Genomic DNA, 24,241 nt, shown 5'->3' with positions numbered 1-24,241 from the left:
AGTACATCATTTTTCAGTAAAACATTTGGATTTTATTCTGCTGAATTTTAACCCAAAAAGCTCATTAGCTGATTTTAAAACAAAAACAAACAAACAATCAAACAAAAAAATTATCATTTATCATTATAAAAATTTATTTCAGTGGACTGCAAGCAAAACAACTGATCATTTACAAAATAATGACACTAACAATATCACAGTGAACAAAAGCTAACAGAAGTGATCAGAGATGATGTTCAGATAGAAAAACTGTCTAAAATGTCACTTCATGGAGGTTAACAAGCCCATGTTCATTATCACTCATACCTGTTTTGGAAATACATTAGAAAGTCCCACGATCAAACTCTCCACCCCTGAGACAGGCTCTCTGATGCCGTTCCACTAACCCACAACTCATGCCAGTTGTAGCCTTTCTAATTTATGCTTCCACTCTGGACACACAGAAAACATACACGCTTCTGCTCATGTCAAGTTATTTGCATAGTGATCAGCAAAGTTAAGACAGCCGTCCCTCCAGAATGAGTCAACAAAGTAAAATCAGATTAAAGGAATTATGTAAGTATTTGTTGTGTTGTGTAGGTGTTCTGATGTGTGTGATTTTTTGGAATCTGATAATTGTTTTCTCCCTCTTGTCATGCCAATGTTTAGAGTTTACTTAAAGTGTATTTCTCTCCTTGTCAGAGCTCATCCTTCTCCCCTCCTGCTCTCATAGGACAGGCGACACCGGTACCCTTCAGGCCACAGTATCCGTTAGGAACCTTCTGTAGGTACTGCTGGTGATAGTCTTCAGCATAGTAGAAAACAGCATGTTCTCGAATCTCTGTGGTAATCTTGCCTAGACCTTTCTTTGTCAGGGCCTGACACACACACACACACACACACACACACACACACACAAAAGAAGAAAGAAAAACAAAAATTGTAAACAAAAATCCTTTGACATCCGTAAGATGAAACTTAAACTTGAAAAGAAATGGAGAACGTGTTAAAGGGAACTGAGCAAACATCTCTAGTGTCTGCTCATCTTAAGGCATGAAAGGCCAGTCTGAAGTCTTTGTGATAACAGCACTGCAGCTCCCTCTGGAGGCTGCATCAAAATGGTGCATTCCTGAGGGACGCTTAAGGTGAAGAAATACAGGACAAGCCTCAAACACAGAGAATGTATTTTTGAAGACCAAAACTCCAAAGAAGTTAGTGTATTAGTCTTCTGCTGACAACACAGACAGCTCCTTAATGGCAGAGACTCAAGTTAATTTAATCCAAACATGATATGAGCTCATTACAAGGTTCAACGGCAAACGCATCCACATCACACATGTAGTTTGGTGGTCTAGCCACCAGGAGGCACTATAGTATTTTCAGGACTGTAACAACACAAATTCGACCTCAGCACCCAACTGACAGTTAAGTCACTGATGTAGCCTGTATCTGACTTAGCAACATAAAAATCATTTTCAAGACTACCTCTAGAGTTTTGTGCTTTCTAAAGCATAGCACTACCAACAAAAGGTAATTGCAAACATGAGTTTAAGCATTAGGATATTAAAAAAGACCCCCCCCCACCAAGAAAACATATAAATCAAATATAATGATAGCATTAACATTCAAGAAAAAAGCAAAGAGAAAAAGATTAAAAGTAGCTTTACTGGGACAGAGTCAGGGATGAAACTTTATGTCAGAGTTGGTAGATGACAGTTTGCTGGCTTGTGTGTGTGTGTTGAGATTGGGAAGTGTTTTTTCGGGCAGGCTCAGCCCTTCACGCCTGTCAGAGAGGCTGTACTGTCAGAGCTCGGTCCACTGGCTCTCCCCTGTGTGTCAAAGCGGCGCTCTGGCCAGCCAAGCGCGAGCAAAAGGTCCCGCAGACATAAATCCAACGTGACATGGCAAGAATGACGAAGAGCAAGAGGAGGAAGAGCAGGATGAGAGGGAGAGCTCGGAGGACCATGCACTGAGTGACACTGAGTCATAAGTGAGACACAATCAGACACAATCAAAAACAGATATGCACATATATACACACACACACACACACACACACACACACACAGTCTCACACTCTCTCTCTCTGTCACTCACAAACACACACAAACACACACTCATCACAAATGACATAGTTCTTATGTCGACATGACATGAGCAAGTTATCAGTAGGACAATTACAATAACTGACAGATGTCAGTCACAATTCCTCTCTATATCTCAACAATTCTCATAACAATATTTTTTTTTCTAGGGACAAGACAGAGGAACGAAAATTACACAGTTTTACAACATGGCACCATATGAAACACACCATCTTGCTCTTCATCTTTGTTTAGTCTGTGAAATATTGAAGGAGAAATGCTACAGTAGAACCAAATACTGAAGAGATCCAAAGGCCTTAGAGATCAAACCTCCAAAGTGTTAAGAAATACCATAAGGGCAGGTTACCAGAGCTTTTCTGAGGAAACATTCACATGGGTTTGGGAAGAATAAAGAGAGAGGAATAAAAAGATTAAGAGAAAGACTTGAAGACACAAAGCCAAAAAGATGGAGAGAGCCCAAAGAGAGAGACACCATGGGACGTGGAAGGAGAGACGGACTTCAGAGAGATGACAAGTGTTGTGCACTCCTGCTGTTTGTAGGTCTCAGACCACAGAATACAAAGACAGCATCTATATACACATATCACACACATACACACACACGCACAGCTTGTATACAAACGCACACACGCACACAGCATCTATATAAATGCATCACACACATATACACACACAGCATCTATATACACACATCGCACACATACACACACACACACAGCATCTATATACATATCACACACATACAGCATCTATTTACACATCACACACATACACACACACACACACACACACACACGCACAGCATCTATATACACATCACACACACAGCATCTATATACACATCACACACATACACACACACACACACACACACACAGCATCTATATACACATCACACACACACACACACACACCATCTCTACTGAGACACTTCAAACACTTGCACATGTGTACAGGCGTGTGCCCTACACACACACACACACACACACACTTAGGCGTGTGCATGCATGCATGCACGCACACTCACATGCATGCATGCGCGCGCGCACACACACACACACACACACACACACAGCTGAAGGGGAACAATCAGCCCAAAATGTTTTCTTTTTTTTTGAGTACACATAAGAGACAGAGACAGAGACAGATAGACAAACAGACAGATAGCTAGAGAGAGAGAGAGAGAGAGAGAGAGAGAGAAACACCAATCAAGTGAACACCATCAACACTGAGACAAAGTGGACAGGAACAAGTCTTTCTACTTATCCACCACAGTAGCCACTCTGCACTTTCAGTTGAAAAATCACCGCTGTCCAACCACTCTCTCTCAGCCCTGCTTTAACACAGCAGGGGAAAGCACTGTGTGTGTGTGTGTGTGTGTGTACCTCAGGTCTGAACAGTGTGATGGATGAAATGGAGCACAACATTACAAACCCAACACTGGGTTTCACCATCACAATGATGTACGTTTAGTGGCCGTGTTTTTGTGTGTGTACGTGTGTGTGTATACATGTGAGCGTATGTGTGCTAAGACGATGAGGTCAGGCATCCATTTTGTGACTGCTCGCTGCTCTTGTCAGTTGCATTCCTACATTTTGTGAGGGTGGCAGTAGAGGATCCGTCCTGTGACTTAGCGTCTCTGTTACCCCCCCCCCCCCACCACCACCCCATGAAGAAGACAACGTATGTGTGTGCGTGCGTGTCTGTGTGCGTGTGTATGTGTGCGTGTCTGTGTGCGTGTCTGTGTGTGTGTATGTGTGCGTGTCTGTGTGCGTGTCTGTGTGTGTGTATGTGTGCGTGTCTGTGTGCGTGTCTGTGTGTGTGTATATGTGTGGTTAAGTCAGCAGTTGTGATTACACAGAAAAATACCCTAACTGCATGACCTGGCTATGGATGTTTCTTACAGGAGGACACGCTGAGCACATAGAAACTGAATTTTCATTCATACAAGCTGAAAACTGAGGGAGACGCTGCCTTTTTAAAGACACCGGGCATGTTACTATAGACTAGAGTCCTTCTCTGACTCCGTTTATTTGGGTGTTGTCTTATTTGAGGCACACACACAAACACACACACTATACTTCTATAAACTCTGCCTTCCATGATAAAAGCTATTGTTCTTATTTAGCCCCACCTTCCCTCATGCCCCCCCCTCAAACTCTATTCCCCTTAAAATCTCCCCCGAAAAAACCCATCTCTGGTCCCACCCTTCACTAAACCCCCCGAAAAATCCCAAAAAATCTCCTCTTGCACAGAAAAACCAAAACCTACACTCCAACAATGAGACTTCCCTATGCTGCATCAGCCTATGTCACTGTGCACTACCATCCCACTCTTCAACTTCCTGTTCCAAAATATATCTCCCATCAAAATGAAAGTGCCAGTCAATGCTCCAGCCCCTTAATAATAAACCTCTCCTCCTGCCCCTGTTCATCCCTCCTCCGTTCAGTTTCGCTCTCTCCTCCACAGCACAGGTGATGGGAAGGGATAAGGACCAACGTCTTTGATGTGTTGTCAATTTCACAGTTTCATTAGGGAAGCATGTACCCAGGCACACACATATGCATGTGCACACGCATAACACACACATGCACGTGCTTGTGTAACACACACACCCTCTCTCTCCATTGTCAGCTCTTACACATGCTTTACGACTCCCGAACTCTTGGTCTTTTTTTCCTTCTGATTTGACCTCTGCTGTGAGAAGCATGTAGAACAAAGAGGGAGAATCCTGGTATAATCTCAGTGTTCGTTTAGATCTTTCTGTATGTATGTGTGTATTTTCTGTTTTTTTTTGTGTAGAAGCTGTGAACAGTCATTAGAGGGGAAGACAAAAACACCTTCCATACACTTATCCCTCTTTTTCCTTATCCCCCTATCCGTATAAAAACTAGTCTTTCATTGCCTGGGGCTGAACGTCCTCTCTGTGCAGAGTGCGCGCACACACACACACACACCTCAATATTTTAATGAGCGCCAGAGCTAACAGTCACTTCTAACTACATCATTCTACCGCTTATGCAATGAGGGCATTCTTCAAAACTTCCCTGATAGGCTTTGGCACTGGCCAAAGAAGGAGGGATGAGGAAGGAGGAAGAGCGGGCTGAATGGATTGAGCCGAGGTGTGTAAGTGAGACTACAGTCTTGTTCTCACTCAGCAGAACCTCCTGATGGACACACTGCTAACCTTGCAAACGCAGAAAAAAACCCCAAAAAACTCAACACCTGGACACTTCTCTGAATGCTGTCGCCACACAAACAGAGATCACAGTCTCAGTCACAACAGTGGTACATTACAGTGCTCATTCCTCAGAGCTGCCTCTGTACTCACACCACCTTAATTAACTCATCTGCCTTACTAATTATATAACGCCTCTGTTGACACGAACAAACTGTATGAACTACAAACATAAACCACTGTATTGGTAAGTCTGGGCTCATATTACATAAACCATTCACATCTGCTTTTAAACAATGAAAAACAAATATAGAAATAACCAATAAACAATAAAGTTTAAAAATCCTAAAGCCCCGAGAAATACTGATGTTTTCTTCTGTCAGATAACCAAGCTGTTATTTTTTCTTGCAATATGAACAAAAACTAATACAAGAGGTCATGTCATCTTAATGCTACAAAAAAACTATTCCCTCACATAAATTAGTCAACATAACTTAAAGTGCAGCCTGGTCCCTGTTGATAAATACTAATGCCAAGTTTAAAATAGCTTATGTATCAAGTAAACGCTTATTAAAGACACCTATTGTAACTTTCCCTAAAGCTGCGTTCTGGCAAATAGCACAAAGTTGTCTATTACAAACACTTTTCATTTTCCAGGCCTATAGATTAAGCAGTTTTGACTGAATATGGAGCACACTTGATTGGACTGGATCGACGCTTGAATTTCCACTGGTTTAGGTCAGTGAATATCAATGGTAACGGATTTCTTTTTCTCCTCCTCTCTATGTGACAGGGTCTTTGACTTAGTGACAGAGTGTATGGGGACACCAATGTCCCTTTTCCACCCAACTGAATCTAAGGTGGAGCCAAAGGTTAAAGGTTAAGGTCATTGGAGGGGGGGGTCGCTGACAGCCTGCCTGTCATGGCTCTGTGATCTGATTGCGTCCCCACAGCTCCAGCTGCCACCCCCAAGCCTGACCTTTCACCTCCGCCCCACCCGGCCCCTTCTGCCCAAGGCCAAGGTCGCAGTTGTGGGTGGACTTGGTTGTCATGACAATCTGATGACCTCCCACCTGCATCTGAGCCCACCGAATATAACTGGTGACCCCAGGAGCGATGGGTTGCCATGACAATCTGATTACCCAACGAATCCCATTTAAGTTCACAAAGGATGGGACACGAGGCATGGGCAATTTAATCAAAAAACATTATAGGGCGGCTGAATGTATGCATCCAAAATGATCTTTTAAAGAGAAATGATCCCTCAGACTGACAAACTGGAGAAAGTGGGGTTAGATTTGAGAGTGGAGCACTGTCATCAGACTTAAAAGATATTCGGAGAAACTGGGGTTACATTTGGGAATGGGGCGCTGTCATCAGACATAAGATATATTTGGGAGTCTAAGGAGGACACAAGGGAACAAGAGGATTTCAAATTTGGTTTTGCGAGTTCATTGAGCACAAAGCCGGAACGAAACATACCTTTCATTGATCGCAAATTTACATTTTGGGCTACCATGAGTGATAATCATATATATTTAGGCCTAAATTTAAGGTTTATGTACCAACAACCATATTACACATTGTAAAGACAAAAACAATTTGGAACAAATGAACACATTTATCTTTGAAACAGCTCTTGAACTGATCTTGGAAGCTGCTAAATGAGTACTGTTTAAATTCCTTCAGAAACAGAGCTTGTAGAAGCTGAATGCTGAATGTGTGAGACAGTGTGTTTGGGTGAATAGTGGTACCTGCTGGTAAGCTTCTTTGGTTTTCAGGGCCAGTTCCTGCTGTTCAGGACTGTAGGTGTAGATAGCCGAGCGGTACTGCGTGCCACGATCGTTCCCCTGCCTCATGCCTAATATTAACACACACACACACACACACACACACACACACACACACAAATACAGCATTGAATGCACTGTTTGTTTAGGATTGTAGCAAGCGCACATTCAAATTAAAACTGCATTTACTACATAGTACATGGCATTTCCATTTACATTATTTTGCATTTTCACAAATCACTCCTGTGTCGTAAATAAAATCGAGTCGTTTTCAACTGAATATTCTTTATCTTGATCTTGATCTGAAGGAGTTCATGTTGTTCTTTTGCTTTGAATTTGATTCAATCACGTCTTTTGGAGAGCGGTATATTTTTCACAAGATAAACTGGGTCTATTTTGTTTTAATACCACCCTATTTATCAAAGATTTGCCTCTGCTGGGATGCGATAATATAATGATATCATTTCTCTCTCTCTCTCTGCAGTGCTGGAAGACGGCCATCTTCCCTCCAGCTCTGGTACAGTGCAGAGTGCCTAACGGAGGTTCGCTCATCAAAGGGCACGGTTCTGCGCTCTGATTGGCTTTGGCTTTTCTGAACTGATCACTGGCGACCTTCCTCTCTCTCTCTCTCTCTGAAGCGTTTTATTTTTTTTTGTGTGGACGACACGTTTACTACACGTTTCACAAAAGCAAAACGTAAACACGTGAAATGTTTCACAAGAAAATGTGGTCTCTCACCCCCCCCCCCCCCCCAAAAAAAAGGCAACAGGCTTTCAAAATACATGAAACGCAGTGATTTTTATTTTTGATGATCCAATTCCATTCCTTGGGCTATCTTGCAAAAAGATGGCTGAACACAAAAGAAAAAAAACGAGGAACACAGAGAAAGCCCTCTTTCTTTACCGTGTCTCCTAACCAACATTCTTTCTTCTTTTTTTTCCAGCCTCCATCAAAGATGTCAGTAATTATTAAAGAGAACCTCCCTGTTCATGCTGAATTATTCAGCTTGGCCTCGCCTCTGAAAACACACAGTAATATAGAGGCGTACAGGCCAAGGGTCTCTCTCACTTACCTTTCTATAAATGTCACAGAGCCTACCGGCATCTCAAAAATACTCTTTTGGCAAAAATGCATTTATAAATGAGAACTCTCTAGTTAAAACAAAAGAGTTCGAGCTGATACGATAATATGGTTTAAATACAGTAAATAGCTTATTCCTGGACTGAGGAAAGCCTGTGAGGGAGATGCAACGTTTTCATTACACAAAAGACCAATGGGAACTTGTAGGGACTATATACCAGGTTCTTTTGTGTGTTGGGTTTTAATGTTCTGTTTGAGGGAGTTCTTAAAGGTGTTCTTACGATATACATGTATTTATACACACTGAAGATTCACACACTTACACTGCCAGGTATGTTTGGTCCAGGATCTGACAAGGCAGATTTCAAATATCGTTCTTTTTGTCACTCTCTCTCTCTCTCCCTCTTTCATTCACTCTTTCTGCTCCTGTATCTTTACCCCTGTTTCACAATTTACCTTAAATAAACACACATCCAAAATATTCTCCCCCCAAAGCTGCCTTTCTGCTTCCCTCCCCTTCAATGTCACTTCAATGAAAGCGTGCAGCTGGACGAAGGCAGTGTGTGTGTGTGTGTGTGTGTGTGTGTGTGTGTGTGTGTGTGCACGTGTGTGTGTGTGTGTGTGTAAGGAAGGTTTGTATTATACACAGCTTTCTGTGTGTTTTACAGTAATGCAGGCAGAAAGGGGGATGAAATCATGCAGCTGGATTAATGGCAAGTGTGTATCTATTTGTGAGTCTGTGTGTATACGCATGTATAAGAGTGTGTGCGTGTGTGTGTGTGTTTTACAACAGTGCAGGCAGAGAGGGGGATGAATCTGTAAGACGTTAATCAGATTAAAAGGGAGCCGGCTGCTCTGAAAAGACAAAAATCTGCAAACGAGAGGGAGGAGAGGAGGAGGAAGAGGAGGAGGAAGAAGAATAAAATTATGATGCAACTTCATTTAGAGGGAGCAAAGATTTGCATTGTGTCTGTTATGGATTGGACAGAACATAAAGGCTCTGCTGTTTCCTACATTTACTGTAGGAGCAAAGCATGAGTCAAGAGGTGCTCACACCACATCTCCACTGTCCCACTTTTTCTTTGCCTGAGAAAGCAATAACCATCAAACCAATGTCAGTGGTTTTGTTAAAATGCTACACCTTTAGTATGTGCTACATGTGCATCAGTAATTCTTACTGCGTCTTCACTCTGATGTATGCAGCAATCTACATCCAGTTTGTAACCTTGACTTGATGATTAGCTGCCCTCTTCATTTGCGGCGACAATACAGTCAACCTATGTGTGCTAGAGGCAGCGAGGTCCAGTCACAATCGCTCAGTGTCTCAGGAGAACCCATGGCCTCTTCTGACAGACAAACAGTCAGCACCACATGCACAGGGCCATGCTACACATCTTCATACGAATGTGAGGGCTTGATCTTGCTATGTTCAGTCAAATGAAAATACATTCAGTAGGGGAAACACATTCAGTAGCGGGGGGGGGGGGGGGGGGTGATCCAAGTTACATTTTTAACCTGCCACATAACCTTTTAGTGATTTTGCGGGAAAGATTTCTTTTCACGACATCCTCTCCACAATCGCGTTGAGCAAACTCAAAAGGGCTTTGTAGTAGGCCTCCTTGAAAATATTACGCTGGAGGTGAGCATCTTTATTTTATAGTGAGGCTGGGAGAGAGTCAGGAAGCTCCCTGTTTGGCAATGCCATTGTGCCTGATGTATGGTGCTCACATGGCCGGCGGACACAGCACTGCAGTGTGCGTGCAAAGAGAGTGGGCTGGTTTACAGGGTACTGTCCAACTGCTGCTATTTTTACTACTCTTATGTAAGAATACTGACGCTCTACAACAGAGGGGAGAGCCATGACGGAGAGAGGGAGGGAGGGAGAGAGAAAGTGAGAGAGAGAGAGAGAGAGAGAGAGAGAGAGAGAAAGAGAGAGCGAGACAGACAGACACATAGTCCAGCTTAGTTATTTTGCATTGTCCGAGAAATATTTTGAAAGACGTTAACATACATGGGAAAGTTTTTTTTTTTTTCAAAAACAAGGTGCAGGGGGAGTGACTTTTTGGGATGTGGATGAGCATAGTCCATATGACACAGGATAAAATAATCTAATAATCACTGAGAGAGACTGACACTCTTATTGGATACACAACGAAAGACACAGAAAAGATCAAACAGAAACACACATACACACACACATGCACACTAACGTGCACACACACATACAGGAATACAAAAACACTGAAGGAAACTGTATTGCACAGGACCATCTCCTCTTTCTGTCTGTTTACTCTCTGTCTCTCTCTCGCTCTCTCTCTCAACACACATGCACACAAACACACACACACACACACACACACACACGTATGCATGCTCACACTAAAAAATGACAGATACACCCACTACTACACATGGAGAAAAATTCAAAAGTGCTGTTAGTACCACAACCCCGTTTCCCCTTGAGGACACATTCAGAGGTGAAACAGGGGACTGGGGAGGTGGATACGCCCCCTCCCTCCCCAAATCCTAACCCTGCCAAAATCACAACCCTGCTCACCTCAGGGTTTTCAACAGTGCAAATCATGTTGTACGCTGAGATGCTCTCTTTTTGCTCTGTTTTTTCTGTCTTCTAACACTGCTCTCACAGCTGCGCTGATAATAAAAAATATCAAAACGTACACGATGAGTCGTGTGCTCTTGGCTCATCTGTGTATTTTCCAGATCCACTGAATAGTTTGTGTATCACAGGTCAAAGTGATCTAACTATGATGGGAAAGGGTATGCTTTTATGCAGAGCCTGTTTAATACGTCAGCCTGTCGGTACGTTATGCCTGTACGCTGCCTGTTCCACTGGAAAACTCCAACCAGTTATTGATGAATCATCACTCCTGTGCAACTGAGCTGACTTAGAAAGAGTCTTAAGTATAAACGCCTCTTCAGGAAGCCTATATAAAAGCTACAGATAAGTTACGTTGTCTATTCAGTTGATCTAAAAAAAAATATATATATCACAACTATTAACCAACAAATCACTTTAAAATCTACAGCCACTGCAGCACGCTTGTCTGTATTCAAAAACTTTACGTGATGTCTGCCAGCTTCTGACTAATTAGTATTCTCCTCACTACAAACCTCTGTCGTTACAGCACAGCCAATGCTAAAACCCATATGCTATTAACGAGCTGCGTTTGACGGACACCCCCCCCCCCCCAATTCCCCTCCCATCCCCTCCCACTCCACAACCAATCTCCATAAATTAGCTCCGTCAGCTCCCGCCACTCCACTGAATTGACACACAGTAATGAGCAGGCCCTTTTTCAGCCCCATTGGGGAGGGATGGGGGTCAAGGTTAACCCCCAAGACGCACGTGCTGTTCTAGGTGGGGGTGGGTAAAAGGATCCCCCGAAATTCGGGGGGCTTACAGGAGTAAGGTTTGGGGGTTTTTTGTCCCTTATTTCAAGAAGAGCAGGGTTGGCGATATGTTATATTCTGTCAGGAAACTACCTTGATCATTCTGCTTCAAGAAAACACAGTATTTCAGAAATGTGAGTATATTTAACTAAGTTTTAACTAAATTTGGTCAGACAATTGGCCAACATGAATAGAGAAGATTAGGCTCTTTCTGACAGAATCTCACAACAGCTATAAACATTCAGAATTCCTCACTTGACCTTTCTTAGCTCATTTCAAAGCCGATATTTCACACACTGTGCTTGAGGTTAAGGTTTGGATAAAAGGATCTGACAGTAAAGAGCTCCATTTAATTCCTGTCCTGAAAGCAGCTTTTTCCTCTGTGCTCCTTTTCTGACTGATTCTGAGCAAAATGTCACATCTGATCCCTGATCAGCAGCCGAGTTAATGTGTCTAACTACTAAAAGAAACTGTAAGCAAGGAGTCCACCATCTTGGCTCTGCTCCGTGAAGCACATGCTCACATTGCATGCCGACCAACTGATGCGGTGCCTACATAAATACTGCATGTCCTTAGAAAAGAAAAAAAAAATTACCAAAGAACACCCAAAAAAGAAAGGCAAGACAAAGGGGGAGAAGCCTCCACCTTTTTGTCTGTAAGCAGGGAGGAAAGTGACGGAGGTGGGGGATGGTGAGAGTGACTAAGATATAAAAAGAAAAACATTACGATGAGCAGGACGCCTAAGGGAGAGAGAGCGCTCACTTTGCTCCAGCACTGCGGATGTGCCGACGGGATGATGGGGGGGGTAAGGGAGGAGAGAGAGAGAGAGAGAGAGAGAGGAGAGAGAAAGGAGGAGGAAGAGGAGGGGGAGGGGGAGATAAGATGCTCTTATCCTCCAGACAGACTGAGCGCCCCAGGGTCCTCTGGGAACTGTGGTGAGGAGGGGTTGAGTCCCTCATCAACGTGCAAGCAACCAAGTGCTGAGGCAGCCATGCATGCAAGAGAGAGGGTGTGTGTGTGTGTGCGCGTTTGTGTGTGTGTGTGCGCGCGCACACGCCTGTTCATTTAAGTGTGTCCAACTCTGCTCATGTCTATTAAAAGTGCACTACTTTGCTCATTCCATTTTTGCCCGAGGCAACGGGATTGCAACATTGGCTACAATAATTTCCTGTTGGTCAGATTCTACCCGGGAACCCGATTCTTCGTATCCTTCTCAAAGGTAACCTTGTGATGTGCCCAGCACACATACAGTCCATACATGTCAGTAAGGAAGGAACACATGCGTGCTTTGAGTTTCCACGCCGAGGCCCGCAGAATCGAATCGAACAGACACAAGTGTTGCTATGTAATGGAGAAAGGGTACGAAGAAGAGCGTGCTGGGAGTGTCTGATTGGCTGGGGATGTTGCTACCGGAGCTGTGATAGGAGGAGACCCGCATCACGCTGTTGGAACTAGAACCCTTTGAACTATGAGGCAGAAGAGGAATGCAGAGGTGTCGGCACGCGACGCCACTGTCCCACACTTCAACAGTAACATGAGCATTTTTGCATGTTTGTGTGCCCACATAGTTGAGCCGCCACGCATGTGGAACACACGCATTTGTAAATGCACATTTTGGCTGGGCTGTGAACGTGTCTGCAATGGGATAAAAAATAGAGAGAGAGGGGATTAAGCATGCATGGGGGAGCAGGCTGCAGAAGGTGTTTACACCGCAGTCGACCAAACAGATGAGTGCAGCAAATGTGCCAAAAAGTGTGAGCGGGGGGAGGCCAAATTCTGAAGTTTTTGTCGCACAGATGAATCACATTTTAGTCTAGATGACTCTACATTGTTAAAAAAAAACAAAGATGGTTTCATAAAATTTCTACAAACAGGAGGTAAATTTGTCGTTGTTTAAGAAATGGAGCTTAGTTGAGAACAATTCAGAGCAAGCCTGAGATGGAATGCTATTTTGTGGACAACAGACTGTCTATATCTGGGAGGTTTAGCAGGGAAACCATACAGGTAGAAATGACAGAGAACACTTTGTAGCTATTTTCAGGTTCTCCTGAAATGCCATTATTTTCTGACCTCTCTCCCAACCAAAGACATGGGACTAGATTTGAGGCAATTATAATAAGTGGACTCTCTAATTTTAAAGGCTAGGCAAAATCTACTTCCACTTTCAGTCAGTAGGAAAAGCTGTGAGGCCGTTATTTTGTAGCATAAGAAAAACACACACAAGAAGCTGTTTATTTAGACACAGTTCAAAAACTGGAGCATGAGGAACGACCCAAGGTTCTGATCATAGCAAACAGGGTAACACAGACATCTGAATCGGAGAACACAGAAACAGTATCAAACATGGTACATGCAAACAAGAGCACTAGCATGGCTAAGAACGCTCACAAATGAACAAACATCACGAGCAACAACGTGAAAAGCAGGAGGATTTTTCTACAAAGAGTCTTAGTGAGTGAGTGAACAGGGAACAGGTGAAAGTCATCAGCAGGGTATTTCAGAAAGCGAGTTTAGTGAAAACTCAAGAGTTTGTTAACTCGGAGTAAGGCAGTAAACCTCCTAATAGAAAAACAGTATGGCTTCATTCTCCAAGCAAAACAAAGCCACTTGTTCTGAGTTAACTAACTCGGAGTTTTCACTAAACCTGCTTTCTGGAATACGCCCCAGGAGTTCTTGAGCCAACGACACAAATGAGCTAGTTAAGCAGAGAGCTGATGGGCTATAAGAGAGGGAGGTGCAGATGGAGGCGTGATGCAGATGTTACACAATCAGAACCACACTGACTCTTTGGTCTTCATACCTGTGTGCCTCATATTTTAAATACTTCACACTTTGGTTCATATCTGTAGAAGACCTCAAGAGAAACTTGAGGTGTGTATGCTCAAAATAAAGTCAGAAAAGCACTGCAGGTTTGAGTGACCAAGGTACTGAGGATGGTGTTAAGTCATCATTTAAATTACTCAAACACTTACCTATGGGATATAGGAAAAAGTTGAAAGTCAGACCGGTTGAAAGTAATAAACAGTACTTGAAGGGCAGCTCTGTCACAGGTGATTTAGAGGATTAACCTGGCCAAACTAAGTTCGAGAGTTCAACTTTCCACAAACGGAAAAAGAACTGTTGTAGAAAATGCAGGCAAGAGTTCACCTTAGCGTGTTAGGACGTAGATAAGGGACCATTCAAGAGCTTTTAAAAGTGAATAAATGAATGGTGAGTTAAAATAGCAGGACAGGGATATGGGTAAGAGTTAACGTGACTGAAATGTAAAGTTGGTGGTCAGGTTCCATGAATGTTGGAACAGAGGCTTCGGAGCCTCCTGGCTCCTCTCTTCTGGGTGACTGAGCAGAATGGCCCTGCTGTCTCATGGTGAATTAATGTTGTTACATCACCTTCCCGCAGGAGAGACAGACAGAAAGTCAGAGAGAGAGACAGACAGACAAACAGAGAGAGGGAGAGAGAGAGAGAGAGAGAGAGAGAGAGAGAAAGAGAGGGATAGCAGGACTGAGGGAATGCGAGTGTCAGATGCTTGGAGGAAGTTTTGGTGTATGTGTGAGAGAAGAAGAAATAGCAAGTCTATTTTAGAGCTTGTTACCTAAAAAGGTCTAGATTGCCCAGGTATGACAGAGTTTTACATATGAGAAGGTGGACGAAAGGAAAACATCAAAGAACAGTCAATAGAAAAAGACAAAGAAGCAGATGCAGGCGCTTGGAAAATCGAAGTAGTTTTTTGATATCGATGAAAAAGATAACACTTGCTGGTCTGGAGTCAAGCAAGATACACAATAATTTTCAGAATGACTGAAGTCTCACATGTTCAAATGAGCCCGTGATAGGTGAGCCCCTGGGTCAACTGACGTGAGAGTAAAAGGACTGTAAAATCAGGTTTAATGTGGGCAGTCTTTGTGGTGAGTGCACATTAGAACTGTAGTATGGGGAGGGAGGGCACCGTGAGCCAGGACTAACACACATACACAATCATGGTTGATTTGGTCTCAGACACATTAGCACAAGCAGTCTGTCGCTGTCTTTATACCCTAGAGATCTCTCGACCTCAGTCTCTTTCCTGCTCCCTCTCTATCTCACACACACACACACACACACACACACACACACACTCTGAAGTACTTGGGTCATTCATTTTGGCCCCAGAGCACAGAGAGATATTTAGTTGAGAGACCTGTGTGTGTGTGAGTGTGTGGCTGAAGGAGCATATACCTTGAGTGGGGTCATGGCTCTCCCAGAAGACTTGAAGCAGTTTCTCCAAACTGACTTCCTTTGGAGGAAAGACCACTCTCACGACCTCTGTGTGTCCGGTCAACCCTGTGGGTTAGAACAGTAAGATCAGCCAAGGAAAAGATACAGAAAACTGCTGACTGGAGATGTGTCACTGGGCGCTGATCTCATGACTGGGCAGAGTAGACTTCGAATGTATCTAAACATGGAAACAGGCACTGTGACTGACAGGTCTGTCCTGTCTGGAGTGATTTGGCACTTCAATACTGCTGCAATCTTTAGAGAGAAGACCGCCTGAAAAGAGCTGCTATCACACATCTGTACACATACAAACAAACACAAGCTCACACTCACACACAAAACGTGTTGGAGAAAAAAAAAAAAAACTCTACCATTTCAAATAACACATTTGGAAAGTATTTTGATCCCATTTTTCGGCTGTGCTCATCAGTTCGCAGCTTCCCAACACAAAGTGCTTTTACTGAAAGTATTTTGGGCCTGACATGGGTTTGAATCCCCCCTCCGACATTGAACTACTGTGTCAACACAGTCGGAGTAACTACGACGGGACAAGTCGGTGGTGCATCAGAGCGGGAACCTCCCCACAGACACACACTCTGCAGCAACTCACAGTTTTCCTGCAAGTAGGTCACACAGAGCGGGGAGGGCTGCAGCTCCAGAGAGAGACCAGTGCACTCTGGGTAGTTCATTGCAGATGAACAGGGTGTGAGAATACGAACCAAAGAAGTTTTTTTAAACATTTAAATGAGTGTGTGTGTGCATACACAAAAATGGTTCACCTGAACAGACTTCTTCATAGCTGGGGTTAGGGGTACACCCCCCTGCATAGCCCACCTGGGTGGAATAGACACCGGGAACCTTCCAGAAGCGTCGCTCAGCACCCCAGAAACAGCCCATACCTGAGACACCAACAGAGTCACGTCAGACCATATCCATCAAAACTTGACGCCTGTTTAATATCCAATAGATGAAGTAAAAGTACATTACATTATGCAAAGGACAGAATAACAAGTGCATTCTTGAGATAAAAAAGTAGATTACTGTAGTAGTTGAAAAGAATAGTGGAGCATAGCTTAGGTCTGATGTAGCTACACTCCTAATGTTAATCATAATGGGGCAGATGTTAGATAATGACTACTTCTCCAGTCTGGCTTGAGAGTGCTAGACATGTATCGAGGTCATTTGCTCAGGGGTTGGAGCATTTGGAGAGACACAGCTTCTGTGGGTTGAAATGACTTAGGTAATGGCTGTTCGCTTATGACTCAGCTCAAGTGGGTATATAACAAACATCCCATGGGGAAATCTTTTGTCTTCTGTCCCATTTCTGCAAATTTGGTAGATATCCAGATAAACAGCCGGTTACGCAGAGAAAAATCTCTACAAAAGGGTGGTGTGTTATTTAGTATGTGTCACTGTAAATATCTAATGAAATCATGTGAAACTGAAGCCTTGAACAAATTTCTCTTTGATATGAGCGAAACTTACCAAACATGATCATCTCCATTTCCTCTGGGAAGGGCTCCACTGTGGGGTTACCATTGGCTGCATGCTTTGCTAATCAGAAAGAAAGAAAGAAAGAAAGAAAGAAAGAAAGAAAGAAAGAAAAGAAATTAGTTAACTTTATTCCCTTGCATTTTTACCTTTGATATTATTCTTTCTGTTATGTGGCATGCAGCTGCCACTTAAGATATAATGAGGACCTGCACTACGGCCCAGCTTAGGCTGCAGTCATAATATAAACTCCATTACCTCTACCACTGCAACCACAGTTTATCTATTAGGACAGACTGCTGTATATGTTTGTGACAATGTGTGAGGGAAGCCAGGGGCTGGACACCGGAGGGCGTTATCCTGGAGAAGGCCTGAGATCCCTGCTCGTACCAGGTACAGGAGTGTGTGCGTGCGTGTGTGCGTGTGCGTGTGAATGTGTGTGTTGGAGGGGATTAGTCCAGCTTTGCCTAAGCGGGATCAAAGCTGGTGTCTCTGCATTGGGAGACACTTAGAAGATTAAATTGTATAAAGCCCCACATCCATTGCCTATCCTCCAAAATAACAAACCCACATAAATTGTTGACCGAGGGCCAAATGCCAGCTGGGGAGGACAAAAAAAATTGGCTTTAAGGTTGCAGGGGGGAACACTTTACTGGTGCACCCAGTAACATTAAGGTCGTATGGTAGACTGGAGACATATGCTGCATACTTTGGACATGGGACATAAAGAGGGATGAATGCGAATGTTCATTCCAGGTTGGCTTGATGGAAAGGACGATGCCAACTGTACCAAACTGGAATTAATGCTCTAAAAAGGAAAGAAAAAAAAACGACACAGATGTGAGGCATGGATTAAGACTAAGAAGACTGAAGTGATTTACACAGCAAATCTCCATCTAGCAAGGGTAGTGATTTACACAGGACAGACTAATGTTAGTGTAGGCTGAAAAAAAAAAAAACACTGGTCAAGGACACTCTGTGACACATATAAACACTCAGAGAAAGGTTCATTAACACACAATAACTGAGTACACAGGGCCATAGGTGACTCTCTTCCTCTCTAATTTCCAACTGCAAAGTCTTCCTGAACATAATACTGTCCAAATCGCTCCATTAGAGAACATTTCAATAAGGAATATCTACTTTCAGCATAGAAAGAATGTTACTGCTATCATCATCCTTACCGCAGCAGTCATTAAACTGTGAGGGCATAATCCAACGGTTGAATCATTCCAGTAGCTGTAGCAGGGGAAAACTATTATTTCACACATGGCCAAAGCTAACTAAATCAGCCAATTTAACTGAAATGTGAGCATAAACATGGGTTGATCAAAATCATCCTATGTAACAGGCATGAGTGAGACTGACTGACTAACAATAAAATCAATTCCAAAGATGGTCAATAGCCACCTCTCCACAGAGCAAAAATGCTGTAGCTGAGATTCAGACAGGTGAATCGTCAGTAAACATAGGCAATGATGAAGGGAAATGGGTTCTGAAGCAGTCCTACAGCAGTGCCAGCTCTCCGTGTAAGAGCAGTCCAATTTGCAGTGCCAAGCTGCCAGAGCGTGGTAAACAATATGGCACATAAAATACAGAACAGACAACCAAAACAAATGACAGAAAAAAGTGAAGGAGGAGAAGGTCAAGCAGAAGTGGAACAGGAGGAGTGGACTGTGAGAAAAACAGCAGTAAAACAGTGTGACAAAAGCAACAGATGAGTGCAGTGGAGATATGGCAACGTGTTTTTTTTTTTTTTTTCATTCAGTGATGTCACTAGGCAAAAAATGCTGAGCAAACAAATCCTCTGACCAAAAATTAAAGCAAATGAAAGAAAGAATAAACAAACAACAAAACAGGAAAAGCCAAAAGACTAAATGATGAAAAAAAAAAGAAAGAAAGAAAAAAACTTTACCGGCATCCGCAGAAAAACACATCTATGCCAACCTATCTGTCCTGCCACTCCCTGTCACACAGATCCTCCCCCCTCCCTCTAACACCTTCCCATCATGCCCTTCTCTCCCGTACACACATACACACACACACGCACCACAAAAAGGCACATCAACCTCTACTGTGGGTTTCTCTCCCATGGAGCACTGGCAGAAGTCCAGACAGTGCCAGCCTGGCTCCTTTTTCAGTACACTGTTCCTCTGCCAGCATTCTGCCTTCGCCAAAAAATACGACACCTTACAAAACAGCATCGCCGCAAAAAAGGACAGGGTGAATGCACTAAAGGAAGAAAGAAAGAGAGGGAGAAAAAAGAAGGAAAACAGGGGGTGGGTAAGCATCACAAAAGAATGAGAAGAAGAGGAATATGGGGGGAAAACTACGTGTCTAGAGAAGGATTTTTCTATGCTTTTTCCGCTGCCTCCTTTTTTTGTTTTTGGAAAGATAAAGGGGAAAATGCAACAGTCAGGTAACGGTAAATCGGGCATTTAGAGGAAATGGAACAGTTTTTGTTGGCTCTAATTTTTCGCACTTTCGGAATGATATGGACCTACGCCCACTACCTAGAAGGCACTATTTAATTCCCCATAACAAACTACTGTCCTTCGAATCAGTTTTCGTTTTTGCTGGCTGAATGCCAAATGCTCTCAGTTTTGCTCACAAATGGTATCTCTTGCTTTGGCATCCACCATATTGTTGGTTCTTTCCCATCATCCTGCTAAAATACAATCTGGCAAAAAAGATTAAAAAAAATGGGCTCATGGGTAGGTAGGGCAAGGTTAGCTGGGATATATTTTTTCCACAATTTGTAAGATTCCTAGGATTTTTATGCCTTTATTGGAGAACCGAATTTCTAAATCTAACTATATCTTCACTACATGCAACCATACAGGCAAAAATCAGTTTTGATTTTTAATATAATTATTTATGTATCTTGCTCATATCATTCTAAGCCATCCAAATAATAATGGAGAGAGAATTTCATTGAACAACCATTAATTATCCACAACTGTATTTTTTTGACCATTCCAGGACTGCTCCAGGAGTTAATTAAGAAAATATCAACTACTTGACCAAGGCCATGACTTCATCAGAAATCACCTGGAACCATAACACTCATAGATTAGCCAATGTTTCATTTTACAGTGCTAACAATAATATCTTAAGGAATCCATGGGATTGATGCAGGTGATGAATAAGTCAGTACCATTAAAGACCAAGTCAATCAAAGTACAGAATAGGAAATACTATAGACAGTTTGTCATCTTAACAGCTCTGAGAAGCACTCTCTTTGGATGCGCTGAGAACTGAGGACAATAGAATCACTGGCAAGTTCAAGGGCTTACATTTCGGCTGGAAGGGAAATGAAGAGCAAGGACTGCCAAAGCATTTCTACCACACTTTATATTCAAACCTGTATCCAAGCAACCATTTCCGGTTGCTATGGAGAGGGTAGAGCCCCTCCAACCCCTCCTCAGCCATGCATCTTCATTGCTACAGTTAGCAAGATGGAGGCATGTAAACTTGAGGATTTCTTCTGAATCTTAATGCAATGTAAACTGGTGGTTTACCACACGTGACACAGGCCAGCACGATGAGAGGAAACGAGAGAGGAGGACCATGAGATTAATGAAGCACTCTCTTCAAACGAGAACGTTTCTGCTGTGCCCATGAAACACCAGTAATTCTACAGGAAAGCCCCCACTCTCACATTTACCAACAACCACTACATATCTGGACTGAGATACTATATCTGGGCAGTGAAAACAGACCTTCATTTCCTTTCTTGCTGGAGTGCCTGAAGTGGCAGCTAAGCATCCCTGCTATTGTCTGAGGACGTGGGTGAAGATCAGTTCAGCTGGATCTTATCTATTGGTTATGAGGAGGTAAAGTCAACATCTCAGAGAGCTGAAAGCACTTGAGAAGAAGTAACCATATGAAACACACTGGAAGAGTATATGAAATGCTGGGCAAGCAGAGACTTGCAAACATGGTGTAGAGTGACAGCATCAGCTAGTCATGTCACAAGTGTGGAGCAATCATGGTTAAAGAAACCACAGCTGATGAAAAAGATCCAGCCAGTTCTCCCATTTGCGAAAAGTGTTCTGCTGCAGGTAGCACTGAGGATACTGAAATCCCACAAAACTTGTGCTGGGGAAACAGCAGGTGCATCTTCCATAATTTCTAAAACCATGCCCTTACCCCCACTGTGGGAGAGAAAGAACTTCCGCCATATTGTAGCTCTGAGCTGCTCTGACAGACGGGCAGGGAATTTACAACGGGGGCGGGGTTTTCATGCGCATAATGCACAGATGGGCCCCTGGACACTGCCATGGTAGGCAGATCTCCCAGAATGCACCTCACTGATCAGGGCAGAGCATCATGGCAGGAAGGAATCAACGGTGGAACCTCTTTTTGGCAGCAGAAATCTCATGTGCTATCAAAATGAAAAATGAAGTATTAGACAGGAACCAAATGAGCATACCTTTTGTCACAATGAAATAGGTGTGACAATGTGACAGTGACAATGCATTTGCCTTTAAAAAGTGACAGTGACCAGGCCTACATCTTGATCACATACAAACTGTACTGTCCTCCCTCAGTTGATAACACAGATCCAATTACTTGTGTAGCGATGAGTAAACTTTGCATAGTAGTTTAATAGTCATTTCACAATTAAGAGCTACTATAATCCTTTAAGGCTTGGTCTGTGCTGGCCTAGATCTTACAGCGACGTTGGCTAAACATTGACTAGTTGTGTTACATTAACCATGTATGCTAAAGTGACAAACCAAACGCAGTTTCTCATTTAATTACTTACTTATTGTGAATTATTGCCTCTTTTAACCCATGTGTTCAACGGTTAAATTTTCGCTGTAGTGTTTGTTTCGTAACTGTCAAGTAACTGTAACAGTCAAAAACATCTCTCTCAAAAATAGTTGAACGCAGTTACACTGCTTCTCTATTTAACTTAACACTTAAACTGATGTGTGAAAGCCCATTTTTCTGTTCTGCTGAAGAAAACAAAAACAAAAACAATAAAGGTTCTCTAATGTAAACATAGTTGGGTTCAACGTTACGCTGGAGCGGGTTATGTAACGACAGTCATGGCAAGGCAGACTTCTTACAGAAAATCTAAAGTCAGCAGTAGATGTGGCATAAGGAGAAATTTTACCTGCCACGACCATTTTTTCTGCCCTGCCTTTCAGACACCGGTCTTTCGCAGGTAACTCTGTCTTGTTTGCCATGCTAGAAACGGACAGTGACACGCACAGCAACAGCCTAAATGCGTTCAATATTTGAGCTTCAGTGGATGTACACAAACATGGCTTCCGTGCGACATGCTCCATTACGCTGCGGCGCTGCGTCGAGCAATATAGGTGGAGTCAAAAGATAGCGAATGGGCAAATTTCATGAATATTCATGATCCGGTGGGGAAGGGAGGGGGTATGGGGGAGTCGCGAACTGAATATTAACTAGCCAAGGGTTAATATGACTTTGGCACAAAAGCCTACTGTGCGGTATGCGCGGGTAAGAAATTAAATTAAAATAAATATCCACATTAAGATCGCCGTTCAGCATGTAAATTACCTTCCACCCCCATCTCTCTGTCAGTGCGTTAAAGCTGCAGCCTACATCTGTGCACTGCAAGACGGAATGAGGAAAAAAAGAAAACCCCTCTTTTCTAGATTCATAGGATTATTTTGGTCGAGGTACATATACGTATTCCTCTTGATTGTTTGTTTTTATGAAATATTTCAAAATCTTAAAAATTTCACATAGAATCCTTAAGAATGTTTTTAACAAAAATTAGAGAGTGGAAGGATTAGCACAGTATACCTTTTTAGATAAAACATTTCCCTCCATTATCTAACGATAGGCTACATTGAGTAGGCTATTACGGATTAAAGATTACTATCACTAAAATCAACAAAAACCAAATGCGAATTTAATTTGCCCTGACAAATATCAAAATATTTGAAATGAAGGGCTATTCAACAATAAATTATAGATATTTCGGGAAGATATGAGGAAAAGAGAATTACAAATACAGGGTTAGAACCTTAACTAAACCTAATCAAATAACACAATCTGAAATATATGAATATAGATGATATAAAGTGATTCTTAAAAATTAGTTTAATACATAAAATAATACCTTAAGAGCTTTTGTTTCATCCTACAAAATTGCCCAATGTAAACCTCAGCTTCAAATGAGGTCATACATATGAACCCAGTGAACTGTCAGTCCGTGCTACCAGCTAAGACCGTGAACGAGCTGTAGGCTACTGCTCTTTCAGACCCTTAAATTCGAAAATCATCACGCATATATTTAAAGCACGAATTTGACTGGTGATTAATATGAGATAAATAGCCAACATTTTATCTTCTTTCGTTATGTAACGTTAGAACAGCGATTTGTCCTAAATTAACTTTAACTTCGGGATGAAGATATTTCTACGTTCTGCTGACAATGCCGGCCGGCAGGGTGTGGGAATCATTATTAATCTTCTTTCCCTCTCACACTACGGCTACGATATGAGACTAGTGATGACTGCAATACAAAGCTTTTTTGAATGTGTGGATTTATTCATTCCTACCCCAAATAAAAACGGAGCATAATTAGGCCTATGGGCCCAAACGTCATGTATAGTGGACTCTGCTTTTCAGGGACCCATTTTAAATCTCTCATCCGTTCTCTCTCTCTCTCTCTCTCTCTCTCTCTCTCTCTCTCTCTCTCTCTCTCTCTCTCTTTCTCCTTCTATGTGAGCTTAGGATATGGAGCGCAGTCACCTGTGGAGGAGCTGAGGGCGGTACAAGGGGTACTTTGCAATGCAAATATGAGGTAATTACTAAAAGCCAGGCAAGTGGAAGCAGCACTAAAACAGCCAGCAGAGCAAACGCACAGTAGGACAGACAGCATTTCTATGAGCCCGTTGATGCCGCATGATTGGAGCACTCATGGGGAAACTGGAGCTGTTAGCATGATGAGATAGCTGACC

The 24,241-nt window shown here is 42.8% G+C and overlaps 1 protein-coding gene across 1 annotated transcript; it reads right to left on the bottom strand.

Annotated features, from left to right (window-relative positions):
* Positions 1–110: 110 nt before the first annotated feature.
* msrab (methionine sulfoxide reductase Ab) lies at positions 111–22,580 on the bottom strand. Its single transcript, XM_030786524.1, has 6 exons — positions 22,414–22,580; positions 17,283–17,351; positions 16,577–16,696; positions 15,759–15,863; positions 7,017–7,123; positions 111–857 (listed from the first exon to the last, which is right to left on the bottom strand). Exons 1-6 carry the CDS (start codon positions 22,484–22,486, stop codon positions 678–680), a joined length of 654 nt encoding a protein of 217 aa, XP_030642384.1. The 5' UTR covers positions 22,487–22,580; the 3' UTR covers positions 111–677.
* Positions 22,581–24,241: the final 1,661 nt, after the last annotated feature.

Source organism: Chanos chanos, chromosome 10 (genome assembly GCF_902362185.1).
Source record: "Chanos chanos chromosome 10, fChaCha1.1, whole genome shotgun sequence".
In the NCBI taxonomy this organism is placed as follows: Eukaryota; Metazoa; Chordata; class Actinopteri; order Gonorynchiformes; family Chanidae; genus Chanos; species Chanos chanos.
The sequence above is the reverse complement of the archived record's forward strand: the minus strand, read 5'-3'. Positions and strand labels throughout refer to the sequence as shown.

Excerpts from the sequence above, each read along its gene's own strand:
- msrab (XM_030786524.1), bottom strand. The coding sequence starts at position 22,486 with ATGGCAAACAAGACAGAGTTACCTGCGAAAGACCGGTGTCTGAAAGGC. Across the intron at positions 15,864-16,576 it reads CTATGAAGAAGTCTGTTCAG|GGTTGACCGGACACACAGAG; the intron begins GTGAACCATTTT and ends TCTAACCCACAG. Across the intron at positions 7,124-15,758 it reads GAGCCATGACCCCACTCAAG|GCATGAGGCAGGGGAACGAT; the intron begins GTATATGCTCCT and ends TGTTAATATTAG.